Source organism: Narcine bancroftii, chromosome 4, assembly GCF_036971445.1.
Source record: "Narcine bancroftii isolate sNarBan1 chromosome 4, sNarBan1.hap1, whole genome shotgun sequence".
NCBI lineage: Eukaryota > Metazoa > Chordata > Chondrichthyes > Torpediniformes > Narcinidae > Narcine > Narcine bancroftii.
The window spans coordinates 259,459,572-259,477,532 of NC_091472.1; the positions used below are offsets into that span (position 1 = coordinate 259,459,572).

General features: G+C 38.8%; 1 protein-coding gene across 1 annotated transcript in view; it reads right to left on the bottom strand.

Annotated features, from left to right (window-relative positions):
- LOC138762456 (contactin-associated protein-like 5) overlaps positions 1 to 17,961 on the bottom strand; it is a 762,501-nt gene that overhangs the window by 618,201 nt on the left and 126,339 nt on the right. The window contains exon 7 of the mRNA XM_069936213.1: positions 10,163 to 10,269. Within this exon, the coding sequence (XP_069792314.1) occupies positions 10,163 to 10,269 (107 nt within the window). The remainder of the gene's footprint in view (positions 1 to 10,162; positions 10,270 to 17,961) is intronic.

Below are 17,961 nucleotides of genomic sequence, written 5' to 3' on the forward strand. Positions count from 1 at the left end.
GAAAAATGAGCTAAAAAATGACAGATGGAACTTCATGCTGACAAGTGTGAAGTATTGCATTTTTGCATTTTGTAAGGACAAACCAAGAAAGGACATGCATGGTAAATAGAAGGGCACTGGGATCTGAGAATTAAGAGACATAGATTCCTAAAAGTGGCATCACAGGTAGATAGGGTTATAAAAAGAGCTTCTGGCATATTGCCCTTCATAAACCAAACTATTGAGTAGAGGAGTTGGGATGTTATGGTAAAGTTGCATAAAATATTTGTGAGGCCAAATTTGTGTGCACTTTTGGTCACCTAACTACAAGAAAGATTTCAATAAGTTTGACAAAATGCAAAGATTTACGAGGATGTTATGCTATGTTCTATTTTATTAACATGATTGTGCTTCACAACTTGTACTTATGATCATTTTTATAACTTTTTTCAGGTCTTGTATCACACTTCATAATTGTATTGTTTAACGTTTTTACTTTAAAAATATCAAGAAAAATAATTTAAACATGGGAACAGGCAGGAGATTCAGTAGAAAAAGATTAATACTCTCAGATAGTATGGTACCTTTCAGGTACCAGGGCAGAGACATATCTAATCATGTCCTGGCCATCGAGAGAAAGGGTACAGCTAGATGTTATGTGTACATTGGGGTTCATGACATAGGAAAAAAACATGAGGTACTGAAAAGGGAATATAAGGAGTTAGGAAGGAAGCTAAAGAGCTGGACCTCGAGGCTTGTAACCTTTGGATTGCTGCCTGTGCTACATGCTAGTGAGGACAAGAATAAGAATGTATAGCAGATGAATGCGTGGCTTAAGAGTTGGGGCAGTGGGCAGGGGTTGAGTTTTGTGAATCATTGGGATCTCCTAAGGAAGGTATGACCTGTACAAAAAAAAAATTGGGTTGGTCCTGAACTGCAGATGGACCATTATCCTTGTGGGCAGGTTTGCTAGAGATATTGAAGAGGGTTTAAACTCTCCAGGCAGGTGGATGAGAACCAGAGCATTAGGTCAGATGATGGAGCAGTTGATGGAAAAGTAGTTGCAATTCATAGCGAGACTGTGAGGATGGAGAGGCAGTAAATGCAACATAAATGCAGTCAGTTGGATGTGTTGAAATGTGCTTTCATCTAAGAAAGAAGTATGAAGAATAAGAGCGAGGAACTTAGGACATGGATCAGTACATGGAATTATGATGTTTTTTCCGATTCATTGTCATAGTACATACATACAATCCTGAGAATCTTTATCCTAAAGGCAAGGATTTATTGGTTGTGCAAAAAAAAGTACTCAATGGACACATGTAAACAAATAATGAAATGTAAATAAACTGACTGCAATTCAGAGAGAAGAAAAAAAAATCAATAAAGTGCAAACATAAGAGTCCTTAGATGAGTCCCTGATTGAGTTTATTGTTGAGGAGTCTGATGGTGGAGCTGGTGCAAGGACAAGGTTGGTTCCAGGATATAAATATTTTCAAAAAGGATAGAGAAGGAGTTAAAATAGAGGGGATAGGAGAGTGGCATTGCTTATCAGGGCAAGTATCACAGCTGCAGAAAGTGAGGGTATATATTAAATTTCTACATACAGCACAGTAACAGGCCATTCTGGCTCACAAGCCAGTGCCACCCAATTAACCTACAACCCCTGGTATGTTTCCAATAGTGGGAGGAAACCCACGCAGATACAGGGAGAACATACTAACCCCTGATAGACAGCGTGGGATTTTAACCCCAGTCCCGATTGTTGGAGCTATAACATTGTTGTGCTAACCAATCCAGCCAGGATTTGTCCACTGAGTCATTTTGTGTGAAAGTCAGAACAGCAAGGGAACAATCACTGTATTAGGAGTATTCCATGGGCCTCCAAAGAGGAACCAGGACACTTAGGAGCAGATAAGTAGACAGATTTTGGAATGGTGCAAAAATAATACACTTGTTGTTATGGCAGAATCCCCAAATATTGGCTGGCATCTCTTCAAGACAGAAGGTTCAGCAGGGCAGAGTTTGTCAGGTGTGTTCAAGGATTCCTGACATTGTGTGGACAAGCCAATGAAAGGAGAGGCCAAACTCCATCAAGTACTTGATAAGGAACCTGGTATGGTAACAGACATTTTTATGGGTGAGCATTGTGGAGACAGTGACCACAACTCCCTGACCTTTGGCACAGTCATGCACAAGGATAGGAGTAGACAAAATGAGAAAGTGTTTAATTGGGAAAGGACTAATTTAGATTGGATGAGAGCAGGAAAATAGAATACACGAGGAACAAATGTTCTTTGGAAAATGAACAGCAAACATGTGGAGGATGTACAGGGACCATCCAGGGTTCTGGATAGGTTTGACCACTAAGACAGGGAAAAGATGGTCAGGTAAAGGAACCATACTTGACAAGAGAGGCAGGGCAGCTGGTCAAGAGGAAGAAGAAAGCATACATAAGGCTGAGGAAGCAAAAGTCAGGAAGGATTCATGAGAGTTATATGGTAGCCATGAAAGAACAAGAAAGAACTTTGGAGAGCTAGAAGGGGGCATGAAAAGGACTGGCAAGTTAGAGTAAGGAAAACCCTAAGGCATTCTGCACATATGTGAAATGCCACAAGATGAATAGAGTGAGGGTCAGGCCACTAATGGATAAGGGCGGGGTGGTGGGGGGGCCAATGGGGTAAGATATAATTGCAGGCAAATGAGGTAGGGCAGGTACTTTGTGAGTATTTTGCTTCAGTATTCAGCAGGGAGAGGGACCTTGGTGAATGGAAGGTCAGTACAGAACAAGCTAATGTGCTGGAGTATGTCTAGCTTTGTGTCTCTTGAAGACAAGATAAAATGAATTGCTGAAGGTTGGGCAGTGGGCTTGGATTTTAGCAAAGTGTCAAACAGGCTCTCTCATAGTATGTTCATTGAAAATGTCATAAAGCATAGAATCCGTGACCTGCAGAAAGTGGAGCGTGATGATAGTTGTCATGTTTTCTGCCTAGAAGCTGGTGACCAGTGGCATTCTGCAAGGGTCTGTTCTGGAACCTCTACTCTTTGCGATTTTTATAAATGGTTTGGACGAAGAAGTGGCGAGTTGGGTCAAAATGATATGGGCAGCATGGCTCGCATTGCAATTAGCGCAACACTATTTCAGTGCCAGCAACCTAGGTTTGAATTCAGCCCTGTGTATGAAGAGTTTGTACATTCTACCCATGTCTGTGTGGGTTCCCTCCGGCTGGTCCAGTCTCTTCCAACCTTCAAAATATATGGTATATCCAAATTTAAATGTATAATTTAGACGTGTACATGGACAAATTTGGTTAAGAGGGAAGTGGGTCAATTGCAGGCAAATGATCAGCAATTTGGGCAGCATGGACGATAGGCAAATTCGACCACTCTAAATGAAAAGCAGCAACTGTTGGGGATACTTTGCAGATCAGGCAATCTCGAAGGAGAGAGAAGTAAGAATGGAAAAGTGATCAACCTGAAATATTATCTCTTTCTCTCTGCTGACCCACTGAACATTTCCTACTTTTTTTCTATTTTTAGAGACAAATGAGAGAATGCAGGTGCTGAAACCCGGACCACAATCTGCTGTAGGAACTCAGCGCATCACAAAGGATGCAAAGGATGGTGAACATTTTGAGTCTTGCAGTAGAAAAAGGATTTATTTAGCAAGCTTCTAGCAGCACGCTGGCAACCGCTGCCACTGTGCCTGCCTGTCCCGCATCAGACTTGTCCATCACCAACGAGCCTGCAGCAGACGTGAACATACCCCTCCAGAAATCTTCGTCCGCGAAGCCAAGCCAAAGAAGAAGAAAGAAGCAGCACACTTCAGAATTTGCTTTGATGGATATAATGCCTAATGTTCCTCATGGTTGATAACACTTGGTTATTTCTCCTTCATTGCAAAAGTGGGAACAATTCAAAATATTTTACTGGTTATGAAGAGCTAAAGATGCTTTAATGTGGAGCAAGGTGCTTCAAAGTTAAGAACAGAAGAACATTACAATGAGAGACAAGAATAATTTATTCAACCTTAAAACCCTCCTTTGACCTTTATTGTCTTCACGACTGGTTTAGCCTCAGTGGCTATTTGAAAAGTATTCTTAGAGCATCTATAATGCATTGTGCTTCTTGGTATAGATGTTTTTGAATTCTGAATCAGAAACACAAGCTGGTGCCCAAGAGAAACAAATATAGGAGAGTTTAGTTTGTTTTCTGAATGTTTCAGTGTTGGTACCTTAAATCGAGCCATGTGAAAGATTTATGAAGGGAGACTGTGTTAGGGTTAGGTTTAGGGTTGGGGAGAGAGGGAGAGGGAGGGTGGGGGGAGGAGAGAGATCTCAATACAAAAAAGCCCAAAGATAATTAGGACAGAAATAAATAAATATTTTTTTCAAAATGTGCAAACATCAGAGAGAAAGAAATATACTGATGTCTTAACCTGTGTGTGATGTGGGAGGACAAATGTAAGTAAAAATAAGAGAGAAATATTGTAATAGGTATAGAATTGCAGGAGAAGTGAGAGCATTTTTTAAAATCTGTGAGCAAAATTGCCAACATGGTCATGCAGTGTCTTGGTTGAATAAAAGTCTGTTATATTTTCCACCCCTTCCAAGAATGAAAATGATTTATATTCACATCGTATCCCTCAAAAACATCTTAAAGCACTTTGTGAAATGAATCATTATGTATTGCAGTTGTTATCAAATGGATAAAGGAAGCAGCCATTTCACAAGATTTTGTACCGTACAATCCCATTCATACTATCTTGTCCACACTGCCTCAATGAATGGGTCACCAAATGGATCTTGCTGCCTTGTGTGGACGTATGAATGTTACTTTAAATAGAAAGTCGATAGTCTTCTGTTAGTTACAATTAAATCTATTTCTGCCATCATTTCAAAGAGTGGATTTTGAACACAACGGCATCTAACAAGTAGTGCTGAGGTTAAAGAGTTCATTGATCTGTTTTCGGTCTGTGTTGACAAAAGGTATTGACCAGGAGACCTCCAAATAACACCATGATATTAAACATCAACCTACACCAAGAAGCTGACCTTGTGTTAATGCTTCATCCAAATATTGGCATCTTTTCTAAATGAAGCATTTCCTCATTAGCATATTGTGCCACATCAGCTCTGTTACATGTCCAAGTTCTGGATTAGACCTCAATGTTCATCTTTTGACATGAAGGGCAAACAACTCACCCCTACACCAAATGCATTTATTCTGTTGATCACTTTCAGGCAACTTGTATGATTATTCTTTCAAGTTGGTAACAAAATTGACCATTGCAATTAAACTCAATATTATACAACTCATATTGTTGCAGCCTGCTACTAATCTCCATGGCAAAAATGAATTTAAAAATCTTTCAAAGGAAGTGGCTTAAAATTACACTTAAATGACATGGACACCAAAATTATGTGTTCTGAGAATAAAAGTGAATAATTTAAACTGGTTTCATTAATTTTAATTCAAAACACAAAGGTCTGAAAGATATTGTAACCTTTCCATCATGAGTAATTCATTATAATCCTCCACTTTAATAATGATCTCCGTTATTCATATGTTGGAATATATTAGTGAAGATTTTGAACTTTTCAGGTTACACAGAATTAAAAGAATATAATTGTACTGATATCCTACTGCGATAAATTAATATGCATATTCTTTTGACGTCAGGTGTGACTCTGTGGGTGATGCTTTTGGTTCTGGGTAATAATTACTGGCCAGGAAGCCGCCTGTTTTGTTCATATTGATACTTTTAAAAAAAATTAATGCAGCCCTTTAGGTTTGATGAGTTCTAAATTTACACTGCAGAGGCACCAAAAATTATAGGTTATCAGGTTAAGGTAAGGGGCAGGCAGTTAGAAGGGATCTGAGGAGGTTTTTTTTCACCTAGAAGCTGCACAGAATCTGGAGCACAGGACCTGAAGAGGTGGTGGAGTCAGGGACTCCGATAACATTTAAGAGGTATCTAGACAAGTGCATGAAAACATTCAACCAAGCAGGAGGCAGCAACACCTGGACTGAACCTAGAAATTATCATCTTTTTATTTATGTAAGTGTCACCTTTCCCCCAGTTCTCTCCCCTCCCCTCCTTTTTCTCTCTGTCTAGGCTTCCCCCCCCCCACCCCTTCTCTCTCCAGTCTTTATTCCAATGTCTTCCTGTTTTATACCTTGAAGAAGGGCTCAGGCCCGAAATAATAATAATATATCTTTACTTCCTATGGACATCAAGAGATTGGCTGAGTTTCTCCAATATTTCTATTTGTTTTTACATAAATGTGTGGCATAGTTGCACATCTAGTGGAACTACTACCTCACAGCACTAGAGATCCAGGTTCAATCCTGACCTCCAATGTCTGCATGGAATCTATAAGTTTGAATGCATGGGATTGTTTGTATGCTCCAGTTTCTTTCCACATTAAAACTCTAGATGAATTGGCCTCAATTAATTTCTCCCAGTGCGAATTTATCCCCGATCAACCACTGGGCAGAAATTACAGCAATGTTGGATTGAATCTGGTTACGGCCAAAATAATTTGCTGCTAACTTCATTCACTGGAAACCTGGCCTGGATTGTTTTTCATTCTCATGGAGGCCAGTTCAGATGAATGCACAAGGAGTGCATAATGAATGGACCTGAGTGGATTGAGGAGAGTAAGTCAACAACTCCAGTGCAAAGCAACACCCAACATGTCACTCCTCATTGATTACATGGAAGCAAACAGTCACCCAAATGGTTGATTCATGAGTTCACATCTGATCACTGTCTGAGCTCTGGTTCTGAGGGCACCAACCCAGGGTTCAAATCCCATTACAGATACTGAAGAGATTAATATCTCAATGAACACTCCAACACAGTTTTGAGGGAGTGTTCCATTGTTTGAAGTACTGTCTCTTAAAGAAAACGTCCAAGAGACTTTAGCAGAGTAATTATACCCTGGGTGCTGATCAATATTTGTCCCTTGGTTGACATTATTAAACTGTCGTTTCATTATTATTCATGCTATTTGTGAGAGATTGCTGTGCAGAAATTAGCTGCTACGTTTCATTCAGAACTATGACAAACATTCAGAAATATATATATATTACAATATTACAAATCACAGTAAGAGTCGGCCATTTGCCCTGTCAAGCATGTTTTGTCATTCAATAAATTTATGGTTGAACTGGAGGTGGACTCAGCTCAACTAACCTGCCTTCCCTTCTCTCCCTACATCTGTCTTGCTATGAACTAACACAATCTTATTAGTACTAACAAAGGAAAAGCAATAGCAAATTCACCTGGCAATGATAAATCCAAAATTATATTTTTTATTCAACTATTAATAACGCATTTCTTACTTATCTCTAAACATGACCCTAACTTAATTCCCACTATGCAAAAATGTGGAGAGAGAATGTGTGTGTGTGTGAAAGTCCAAACTATTAAAGTTTGAACTTGAGTCTGAAAAGTCAATTTTAAACTTCAGCATCAAACATCTTGAGATGCTTTAAGATTTAAAAATTGCAGTTCAGAAGTAATTATGAAGCACTTTGAAACATCACATCTTCAGATCTCTTTAAACTCACAAGTTTTTGATGATGGTCAGAGAGATATTCTTCACACTTATGTTTTCACAAGTTTCCCCCTATCTTTTTTAGAGTTACGCAACTGTAATATTCACGATGATTTCTTTCTTAATCAAGAGCAAAATGGTCTTACTTACTTTAAAGCCACTAATTTTAAGTATCTCCTATAATAAGGATAATACAATACAAAACAGGATTTTCCTCTCTCTCTCCAGAGAACACTGTTTCACTCCTATGTCTTTCACACGATGGTCAATTTCTTCAATCTCAAAAATCTCTCTCTGTCTTCAGTTATATGTTTCTCTGAAATCATGTGACATGACATCACCACTGTTTCAGTTTCAAATCTCCAAAACACAAATCATGGTAGATGACCTTTTGGCATCTTTCAAATTATCACTTCACATCCATAAAATAAAACATCTGACCTCATCTCTGTCCAAGAAGTTTAGGTGGTTATGACTCAGGAAAGTTTGAGCACATGTCATTCAAGGAAGAACTTGCTTAATTTAACAGCATCCAGGAGAATGCTATGCATACACATCCATTGTCCTAGAATGAATTAAGACCCCCTTCAGTTCAGTTCTGATCTTGTTCTTCCAGACTCAGCAATTCCAAAAATCACTGGGTGTAAAAATGTATCTGTAAATGTGATGTGACCTGTGCGTAACACTGTCAACCCATAACTAACTTTACTAAGATATATGTATATATATAAAATGAATTTTATATGAAATACAGTTTAACACTAAACTAAAGGTTAATATCAACACAAATCTGTTACAGTCTAAAATATATTCAAGGATGCATCTCTACTGTTTCTTTGGGCAGGGAATTTCACAGATTTGCTATTCTCTGAGAAAAGTAGTTCATCCCCATTTCTGATTAAATCTACTCCCCTGAATGTTGAGGCTATGTCCCCTAGTTCTAATTTTACTAACAGTAAAATCAACATTTTCTCCCTCAATCTTATCTATCCCTTTTGTAATTTTATATTTCTATCAGATTTTCAAAAGCCCAACAAGTATAGTCCCAACTAATTCAAACTCTCCTCATAGGTTATCCACCTCATCTTTGGAGTCAACCTGGTGAACTTCATCTACACCACCTCAAAAGATAATACATCATTTCTCAAGTAAAGAGAACAGAACTGTTTGCACTTGGGTATCAAAAGCATGTTTGGGTGATGTGAAGTTATGAACAATGCTGTGTTGACATTCTTTCTAATATCAAGAGCATGTCCAAAAGTCACCTTGGGGTGATTTATTTTTAGATAGGCCATTTTGCCCAATTACACCCAATTAACCTACACTCCTGGTATGTTTTGAACAGTGGGAAGTAAAGAAACCAGAGTCCCGAATGAAAACACAGGGAGATCGTACAAACTTCACACAGACAGCACAATATTTGATTCCCCATCCTGATTGCTGGTGTTGTAACGACATTGAGCTAACCACTACACCAATCAGACCACCCAACTGTCCAGATTCCAGCAATAATTGGAGTAAAGTGGAAATTATGCCTGGCCCACAGGAAAGATATGACGATTAGACACATTTATGAGTATCAAGTTTTCAGTTGACCAGATCTGGAGTGTCTTAAGCAAGAGAATACTCATCAATGCACAACACATGCTAATTAAGATATCAGTCTTGCCATTAAGCCTAAAAACCTTACAACTGATGAAGTACCATTTAAAGTACCTAATGTTTCTTGTTTAAAGGTATTTATGATCTGCAGAAGAGCATCACAGTCATAGCTGGATGACTCATAAACCCTGATGGCCATTCCATCATGTTCAACTCCACTCTCAGAATTAAAAGAAAATGAATGGATATGTAAAGCAATCAAGCAACAAGCTGCACTACATCTACAGATGGGAGTAAATGACCCTCTGGTTTTCCAAAGGAATTAAGTAGGATCACTCTTTCACCATTTGATACTATAGCCAGTCTTTTCAACTGCACAAGAAATCTAATCTCTGGGGTTAAAATGATCAAACTGTAAATATAGATTAATTCACATTAACTGATTAGAATGAAGCAAAGAACAACAATACATTATCTAAGAATATCAGTGCCCGAGTTGCATCAGTGAATAAATCAGTTCTCCAAACAAGGCCTTAGAATAACAGGTCATAACGTAAAATGTTGATGTCCCATTTCTCTCCAAAGGTACTACCTGACCCATGGATTTCCTCATACTTTGCTCCAGATTCCAGCATCTATGGTCTCTTGTATCTCCATTAGTTGGAGTAAAGTGGAAATAATGACTGGTCCACAGGAAAAGGAATCTCAGGGTTGTACTCTTTGACAATAAATCTGAACTTTGAATTAAGTCTTATATTTTGTGTTTAAATCTATATTTTAGCTCTTCCTTCTCAGGTCAATACAGAAAGTTTTTAAACTGTTGATTCAGTTGATATTGCACCGAGTTATATTTCACAATGTCATTGTATCAAGCAAAAAATGTCAATATGGGCAACAAAAGGTTGTGTTTTTAAAAAAAAAAATGTGAATGCTATCAAGTCTCATTTTGTATGCAAGTTGTACTCTCTAAGTTACCCAGAGCTGTTATGACAGTAAATAATACCAGTGATACTCACAGCTGTGGCAAGTTTCTCCTGTGTAGCCGGTCCCTGCACAGTCACAGTGAAAGGTATTCCAGGACTGAGAACATTCTCCATCATGTTCACAGTAATTTGGTAAACACCTACAATCAGAAGAATTGCCATTATGATGACTCACTTGTTACTACATATTGAAACAGTCTTTCTAGAAAAAAAGACAAACATTTCACACAAAGCAAGCATTGGATGACCAATACAAGTGTTGCGACCATGTAAAAGTGTACCTTGTGTATAGTAACAACCCTATTTCCAGGCAAAATGCTGATGACTTGGGAATTTCCCCACCAATTGTACATAGCAACCATGTTGATGTTTAGTGACTGAGTTTAATCGAATTCACACAGATTACAGTATTTGAAATTACTTCTACTCAGTGCACTGAATGGAATTACCTTGCCTTTACTAGAAAAAGTTGCTGAAGTTTCATTTTATCTGTTCTTTAAAGATCAAACCAGCAACCACAAAGAAGGCATATCACACAGGGGTAAGGATGAACAATTACTTTATTAACAAAATTTCACCTTCAAACTTTAATTCAAAATCCCCCCTTTTATAACAATGCCCACTGGTTAATATATAAATTTCTATAACAGTGTAAAACTAATAAATTCCCCAGCCTAAATATAACATATTTTAATCAAAGTCTAAGTTATATTTCCAACCAGCTCACAGAAAATAACTCATACACAAGACACAAAACTTCGATTACAATCCAAGTAAAGGTCGTAAACAAAATTCAGTTTGTTTGGTGAACTGAAGCCAAAAGATCTTTTAGAGAGAGAGAGAGAGAGAGAGAGAGAGAGAGAGAGAGAGAGAGAGAGAGAGAGAGGGACAAAGGCTTGGTCTGGATCCTTCTGGCTGCCTTCGGAATGTTCATCCCTTTTAAAATGCCCACTCCCAGACAATGACTCTGCTTGGGCCTCCTTCCACTTCACAGCCACACCCAGTGGTGGTTTGTGTTCCAAGTCCAGAAATTTCTAGATCATCTTCTGCAAATGCCCAGTCCGTCTCCCACTCTCGCGCTCTCTCTCTCAGCAGTCCTCCTTCACCTTGGTTCTCTCGAAGGCAAACTGTCACTTTCCAACACAAAACCACACAACACATAGGCCAATACACAACGCAGAACTCTGTAACAATAGATCCTAGTGAATTACCTTTATTTTCACTGTAGGACCTTGCATCACCACTGACTGAATACTGGCATTGCATCATTAACAAATTTCCTGAAAATGCCAGTTTAAATATTGGACTCAGTGACTGATGCCTTTACTTTCATTTCAATATTTCATTTCACTCACAACTTTATCTACTATCACATTCAGCTCTCTAAAACGTGTACCATATACAATTATCCTTCCAGGCATATTTTCACAGTACTTCCAAACATAAATTTTATAACCCAGAAAAGGGTGGCAGCTATATTGGAACACTTCAATTGCTTAAAACCATGAATCAATAACTTGAATCTACAACTTATCTCTGAGTGTTACCAATTCCAAACTCCACAACCAAAGCCGAATGGGTTGAAAGGTTAACTGGTCTCTGCAAATGCGTCCAACTGTGAAAGTGAGTGGTAGAATCAGGAAGAGTCAATAGGAATATGGGGAGAATAAAATGAAATTAGTGAGGGATCACTGCAAATGGTTGATCGATGTTGGTGCAAACTCCATGGGACATCGAGTCTATTTCCACGCTGCATGACTCTGAAACATTAAACCAAAACTGACTGCTCTCTCAGAGGAACAGACAGTGAAACGTGAAAGTCTGCAGATGCTGCAATTGTAAAAAAAATAACACAAATGCCAGTGGATCTCAGCATGCCTTGAAACGTCCATAGGAGGGTAAAAATGTTGAACTGACATTTCAGGACTGAGCCCTTTTTCAAGGTAAGGTTAGGGTCAAGCCAAAATCATCAGTTTTACATCTTTACCTTCTATGGACACTATAGCATCTGCTGAGTTCATCCAACATTTGTGTGTTTTTATTAAAATATCCCATGGCTATCAGTTTTGATGAAGATCAGGGAAGCCATCCTTAATGTCAGGTCAATATTTATCCATGGAATGTCAGATTATTATCACGGTGGTATTTGTTACATCAAATTGATTACTGTTTCCCATGTTACCACATCAATAACATTTTGCAGATTGTAATCCATTCTGACAATGGTTCTAAAAAGGTTGTGAAAAATGCTATAAATATGCCAAAAATCTTCATTTTCTCTGACATCCATGTGCCTATCTAAATGACCCTATTGCATCAGATTCCATCACCACCCCTGGATGTGTATTCCAGGCACCCACCACTCTCTAAGCAAAAGTCTTACCTCTGACATCTCCCCTAAACTTTCCTCCACTCACCTTAAAAGATGTCCTCTGGTATTTGCTATTGTCACCCCAAGAAAATAGATTCTGACTATCCATCCTATCTAAGCCCCCCACAATCTTATTTAGTCTCCTCTCATCCTTCATCATTCAAAAGAGAAAAGACTTAGCTCTGTCAATCCTGTTTCATGTGGCATGTTCTAAAATCCAGGCACCCTCTGTGTCAACTGAAAACTGATTAACCCACCCCTCCAGTTCTTCATTCAAAATCAAAGAGGAGGACTCCCAGAACAGATCCCAGTGAAACTCTACCAGTCACTGACCTCCTGTCTGAATATGTCCCATCTAATATCACCAGTAGGCAAGCCAATTCCAAATCCACACAGCCAATTTTCCATGGATCTCAATGTTTCTTGATTTTCAGAATGAACCTGCCATGAAGGACCTTATCAATTTTTTTTTAAATTTGGACATACACATGCCCACATACTCCAATTAACCTACAATCCCTGTATGTTTTTCAAGGTTGGGAAGAAACCGAGCACTATTGAAAACTCATGCAGACATGGAGATGGCACACAAACTACTCACAAACAACATCAGATTCATATCCAGATTGTTGCCATTGTAATATCATTATGCTAATCGCTATGCTAACTGAGCACCCAATTGATATCCTGTCTTGAAGGACCCTCTCCAATTGTTTGCTTGACAACTGACAAAAAAAACTCATTGGTCTATAATGTCCATGATTCTCACTATTGTGTTTCTAACATTAATAGGACAACATTTACCATCCTCCAGTCCTCTGGTACCTCTCCAGTGACCAGGTGGATGCAAAGATCAATTCTCCAGCAATATCTTCCTGTGCATCCTTTAGTAACCTAGGATATATCTTATCCGATTGAGGAACAGAGGAACCTTGGGTTTATCCATAGTTCTCTAAAAATGGAACAACATGTGGACTGAGTGATGAAGAAGGCAGGATACAAAATGTAAAGGTTGGATGGTTACGATAAGACTTTATGAAACACTGGTTGGACTGCAGTTCCGGTCACCACACTGTGGGAATGATGTGCTTATGAAGATGAAAACATTTACAATGATGTTGACTAACTCGGTTAAAGACATATTTATATATAACATACAACAGTGCTGAAGACTTCACTCCAGAACCCTTATTCTTTGGAGTGATGAGTCCATTTCTGTGAGATACAACTCTTTAAGCAGTGCCCTGCAGAACTGCCAAATGCTGTTAAGTGCAATCTGTATCAGTGTTTTTCTTTGTCTCTCTCTCTCTCTCTGAATCCCACCCTTGTTTTCTTGTTGTGCATCTGGCTTGAGTCCAAGCCACCTATTTGTTTCTCCATCTGTTTTTAGTTAATCACCATGCTATAAGGAAGCAACTCCAGAAATCTATGGCACAGAATATATCTCAGAGGAAGGGCATATGAAAACCATCTCATGGTGAATATTGGGGGATGAGGTGGATTGGGGTGGGTGGGGGGTGGGGGGGGAACACCCTTTCCAGTGAGATTCAACGCGTCAGTTCTTAAAGCTCTGATTATTTTGGCAGAAAGAACATTAAACATGTCAGTGAAGCTAGAGGAAAGCATTTCTTTCTCATCAGACCGGAGACATATTAATTCTTAATTATCATCATCAACAGTTAATTCAAAATCAAGAACCTGTGTGCATTATTTTAAAGTCATCAAAAGCAGTGATGCAAAGAGGTTTTGGATTTTATGCTCAAATTAACACACCTCATTTACCCCATTGTTGTGTTTTCTCCTTACAGTTACAAAAACAGGAAAGGCATTCCAAAACAAATTCAATGCAAGAACAGTTTGAGGCATACTTGTATAATGAGAGACATGCACAGAGGATGTTCTGCATTTTTCCTTGATATAGAAGTGTTGCTGAGAACACTTTTGGGTCATAGCATAATCTAACTAAAAAGTACAGGCAACGAGAAATCCAATGAAAGTGTATTGCAAAATACTTGACTGACGTCCAGCCTAAGATCAGGTTAAGTTTTTATTTTTCCCCTTTTCTCCAAGGTATATTTCACACAGTGTCTATATCAGTCCTGATATTATAGGTCTGGAGAATGTGTCAAATATATATGTCAGTGCACTTGGGAAAATATTAAATACGCCAAGGGAAGATGGTGGCAAATTTCACCTGCCACTCTGCACTGAATATGAGACCAGTTGTTGTCCCGGATTACACTAAATTGAGAGGGTAGTGGTACTTCATATCTGGCTCCGTAGCTTCATATTCACCATAAAGTGCAGTTGCTTTCACTTATCTGGGGTCACAACCTTTATCACAAAGCAAATAAAGTTCAGTGGTTCAATAGACCTCTGAAAATGGTACAGTTCAGCCAAATATGTCCATACCAGCCATGAAGCCAAGCTATCAAGTCACATTGGCCGGCACATGATCCATATCCCTCTGTTCATGTATCTCTGCTTGTTCATAGGCTTCTGAAACAGGCTTCTTATTCTTGAGCGGCACTGTTAGTGCAGAGGTTAGTGCAAGACTATTCCAGTGTCAGTGATTGGGACTGGTGTTCAAATCCCATGCTGTCTCTAAGGATTTTATACGTTCTCCCCATATCTGTGTGAGTTTTCACTGGGAGCTCCAGTTTCCTCCCACTTTTCAAAATGTTCTGAGGGTTGTAGGCCATTTGGATGTAATTAGGTGGCATGGACCCGAGGATCAAAAGGGCTTGTTACCATGCTGTAAGCCTAAATATAAATTTTTAAAAAGAAACATATCTGTCACTTCTGCTTCGACCATTTTTCTTTGCAAAGTGGTTTCAGTGTAATTTTGACAAGTTGGGCAAGTGGGCAAATCGATGGCAGATGTAGTTTATGGCAGATGTAGATTGTGTGAACCAAATTGGTAAGGGTAAAGATGAAGAGGAGTTCTTAGAATGTATGCAGGATTGCATGTCGAGGAACCAACGAGGGAACAGGCCATTCCAGACTGGGTATTGAGTAATGAGGAAGGGTTAATTAACAATCTTGTTGTGAGGAACCCCTTGGGCAAGAGTGACTACAATATGGTGGAATTATTCATTAGGATGGAATGTGACAAAGTTGATTCAGATACAAAGGCTCTGAACTTAAAGAGGGGTAACTTCGATGGTATGAGACGAGAATTGGCTAAAATAGATTGGCAAATGGTACTTTAAGGATTAATGTTGGAAATGCAATGGCAATAATTTAAAGATAGCTTGGAGCAATTACAACAAATGTACATCCCAGTTTGTAAAAAGAATTAATCAAAGAAGATAGCACATCCGTGGCCAACGAGGGAAATCAGGGAGAGTATCAAATCCAAAGAAGCAGCATATAAATTAGCCAAAAAAAAATATATTACGGATGATTGGGAGAAATTCAGAGTTCTATAGAGGAGGAAAGGTAGCAGGGAGCATTAAAAATTACTGTAAAAGATTTTACAGATACATAAAGAGAAAGAGGTTAGTTGAGACAAATGTGGATCTGTTGCGGTCAGAAACAGGTGAATTAATCATGGAAAACAAGGACATGGCAGACCCATTGAATAACTACTTTAGTTCTGTCTTCATTAAGGAAGACATAACTAATCTTCAGGAAATTGTATGGGATCATGGATCTCATGTGAGGAAGGGACTGGTATGAACAGGAAAGAGGATTATTTTCTAAATGGTATCTGTAAAGGAAAAAGGGAAATGCAGTGAGACTTGGGTGTCGCTGTGCATCAGTTATTGAAAGTGGGCATGCAGCTATGGCAGGCAGTGAGGAAGGCATTCATAGCAAGAGGATTCAAGTACAGGAATAGGGAGGTCCTACTGCAGCTGTACAGGGCCTTAGTGAGACCACACTTAGAATACTGTGTTCAGGTTTGGTCTCCTTATCTGAAGAAGGACATCCTTGCCATGGAGGGGGTGCAGAGAAGGTTCATTAGGTTAATACCAGGAATGGAAAGACTTGCAAATGGTTGGATCAACTAGGCTTGTATTCACTGGAATTTAGAAAATTGACGGGGGGATCTTATAGAAACATATAAAATTCTTAAAAGATTAGATAGACTAGATTCAGGAAGGTTGTTTCCGATGCTGGGAAAAACCAGGACCAAGGTTCCCGGTTTAAGGATAAGGGGGAAGTCTTTTAGTTCTGAGATGAGAAAAAAAAATCTTCTCTCAGAAAGTGGTGAATCTGTGGATTTTTTTTTGCTGTAGGAAGTAGTTGAGGCCGGTTCCTTATCAATATTTCAGAGGAGATTAGATTTGGCCCTTGTGGCTAAGGGGACCAGAGGGTATAGGGAGAAGGCAGGAACCAGGTACTGCTCAGCCATGATCATAATGAATAGCGGTGTAGGCTTCAAGGGCCAAATGACCTACCTCTATACCTATTTTTCTATGTTTTTAACGTGAATATAAGAGAGATGATCTCGTTCCAAAAAACTGAAAGAAAGGTTATTATCCAATCAATAGAATGGGAAAATTTAGGTTCAAATGAAGAACCTTGTCCACCAGGCACTAAATGCAAGCAGTTATGTATAGCAAGCAGTTATAAAACAAGTTGTCTGTTGACCTTTAATCAAGACAATGTGAATATAGGAACAAAGATATCTGTACAGGGCATAAAGTGTTCTGTGCTTTTTAAAAATCTCTTTATCAACTTTACTTACCAAATCCTGACGTTTGTCTTGCACTACAAAGTATTTGATGGTGTTATACAAATAAGCCATGTGGTCAGAAGATTATAGTGATGCATCAGTGCAATAATTTTGTATAAACTGTTGGAGTTGTATTTTCTATTTCAAAGTACCTGTTTGGCTGCAGCAAGAGCATGAATTTGGGGATATCTGCATGTTAATAAAACATGATCATCGTCATAATAAGATGTAGACACCATATGATGTCAATTCCTTGCTCTTGTTAGAATAAGTCATTCTCTTCGACAGAAACTTTTGAGACCATAACTTCTGCTATAAGTAAGACTTTAAAAAACTCTAGCAGTATCCTTGGGGTGCATTGGAATTACTGGTAAAGCTTAGAAATTTTTTTAAAAAGCAAGAAAAAATAATCATCGTTGTGCCTTTAAGAGGTTTATCTTATTGAGTGTGAAAACTGTGGATATGGCAAGAAAGAAATGGCAATAAATACGACAGAATACAGGGCCCGATATCGAATATCATTACTGCAGATTCAGTAACTTCATCTGGCTGGGCAGTTGCAAGTCAGATCCAAGGGAATTGGGGAATGCTCCAGGGTCAAGCAGCTCCAGTGGTTCTTAAAATTATGTGCCTAATTTTTCAAGCAAAGTAAAGCAAGATACAAGCCTCATGTAAAAAAAGTGGGAATGTAAGTTCAAACACATTGGAGGCTTCAGTACTGCAACATAACTTTCGTGGAAGAGGGAAGGAAATTAGCAACTCAAGCACCAGCAGGCAGCA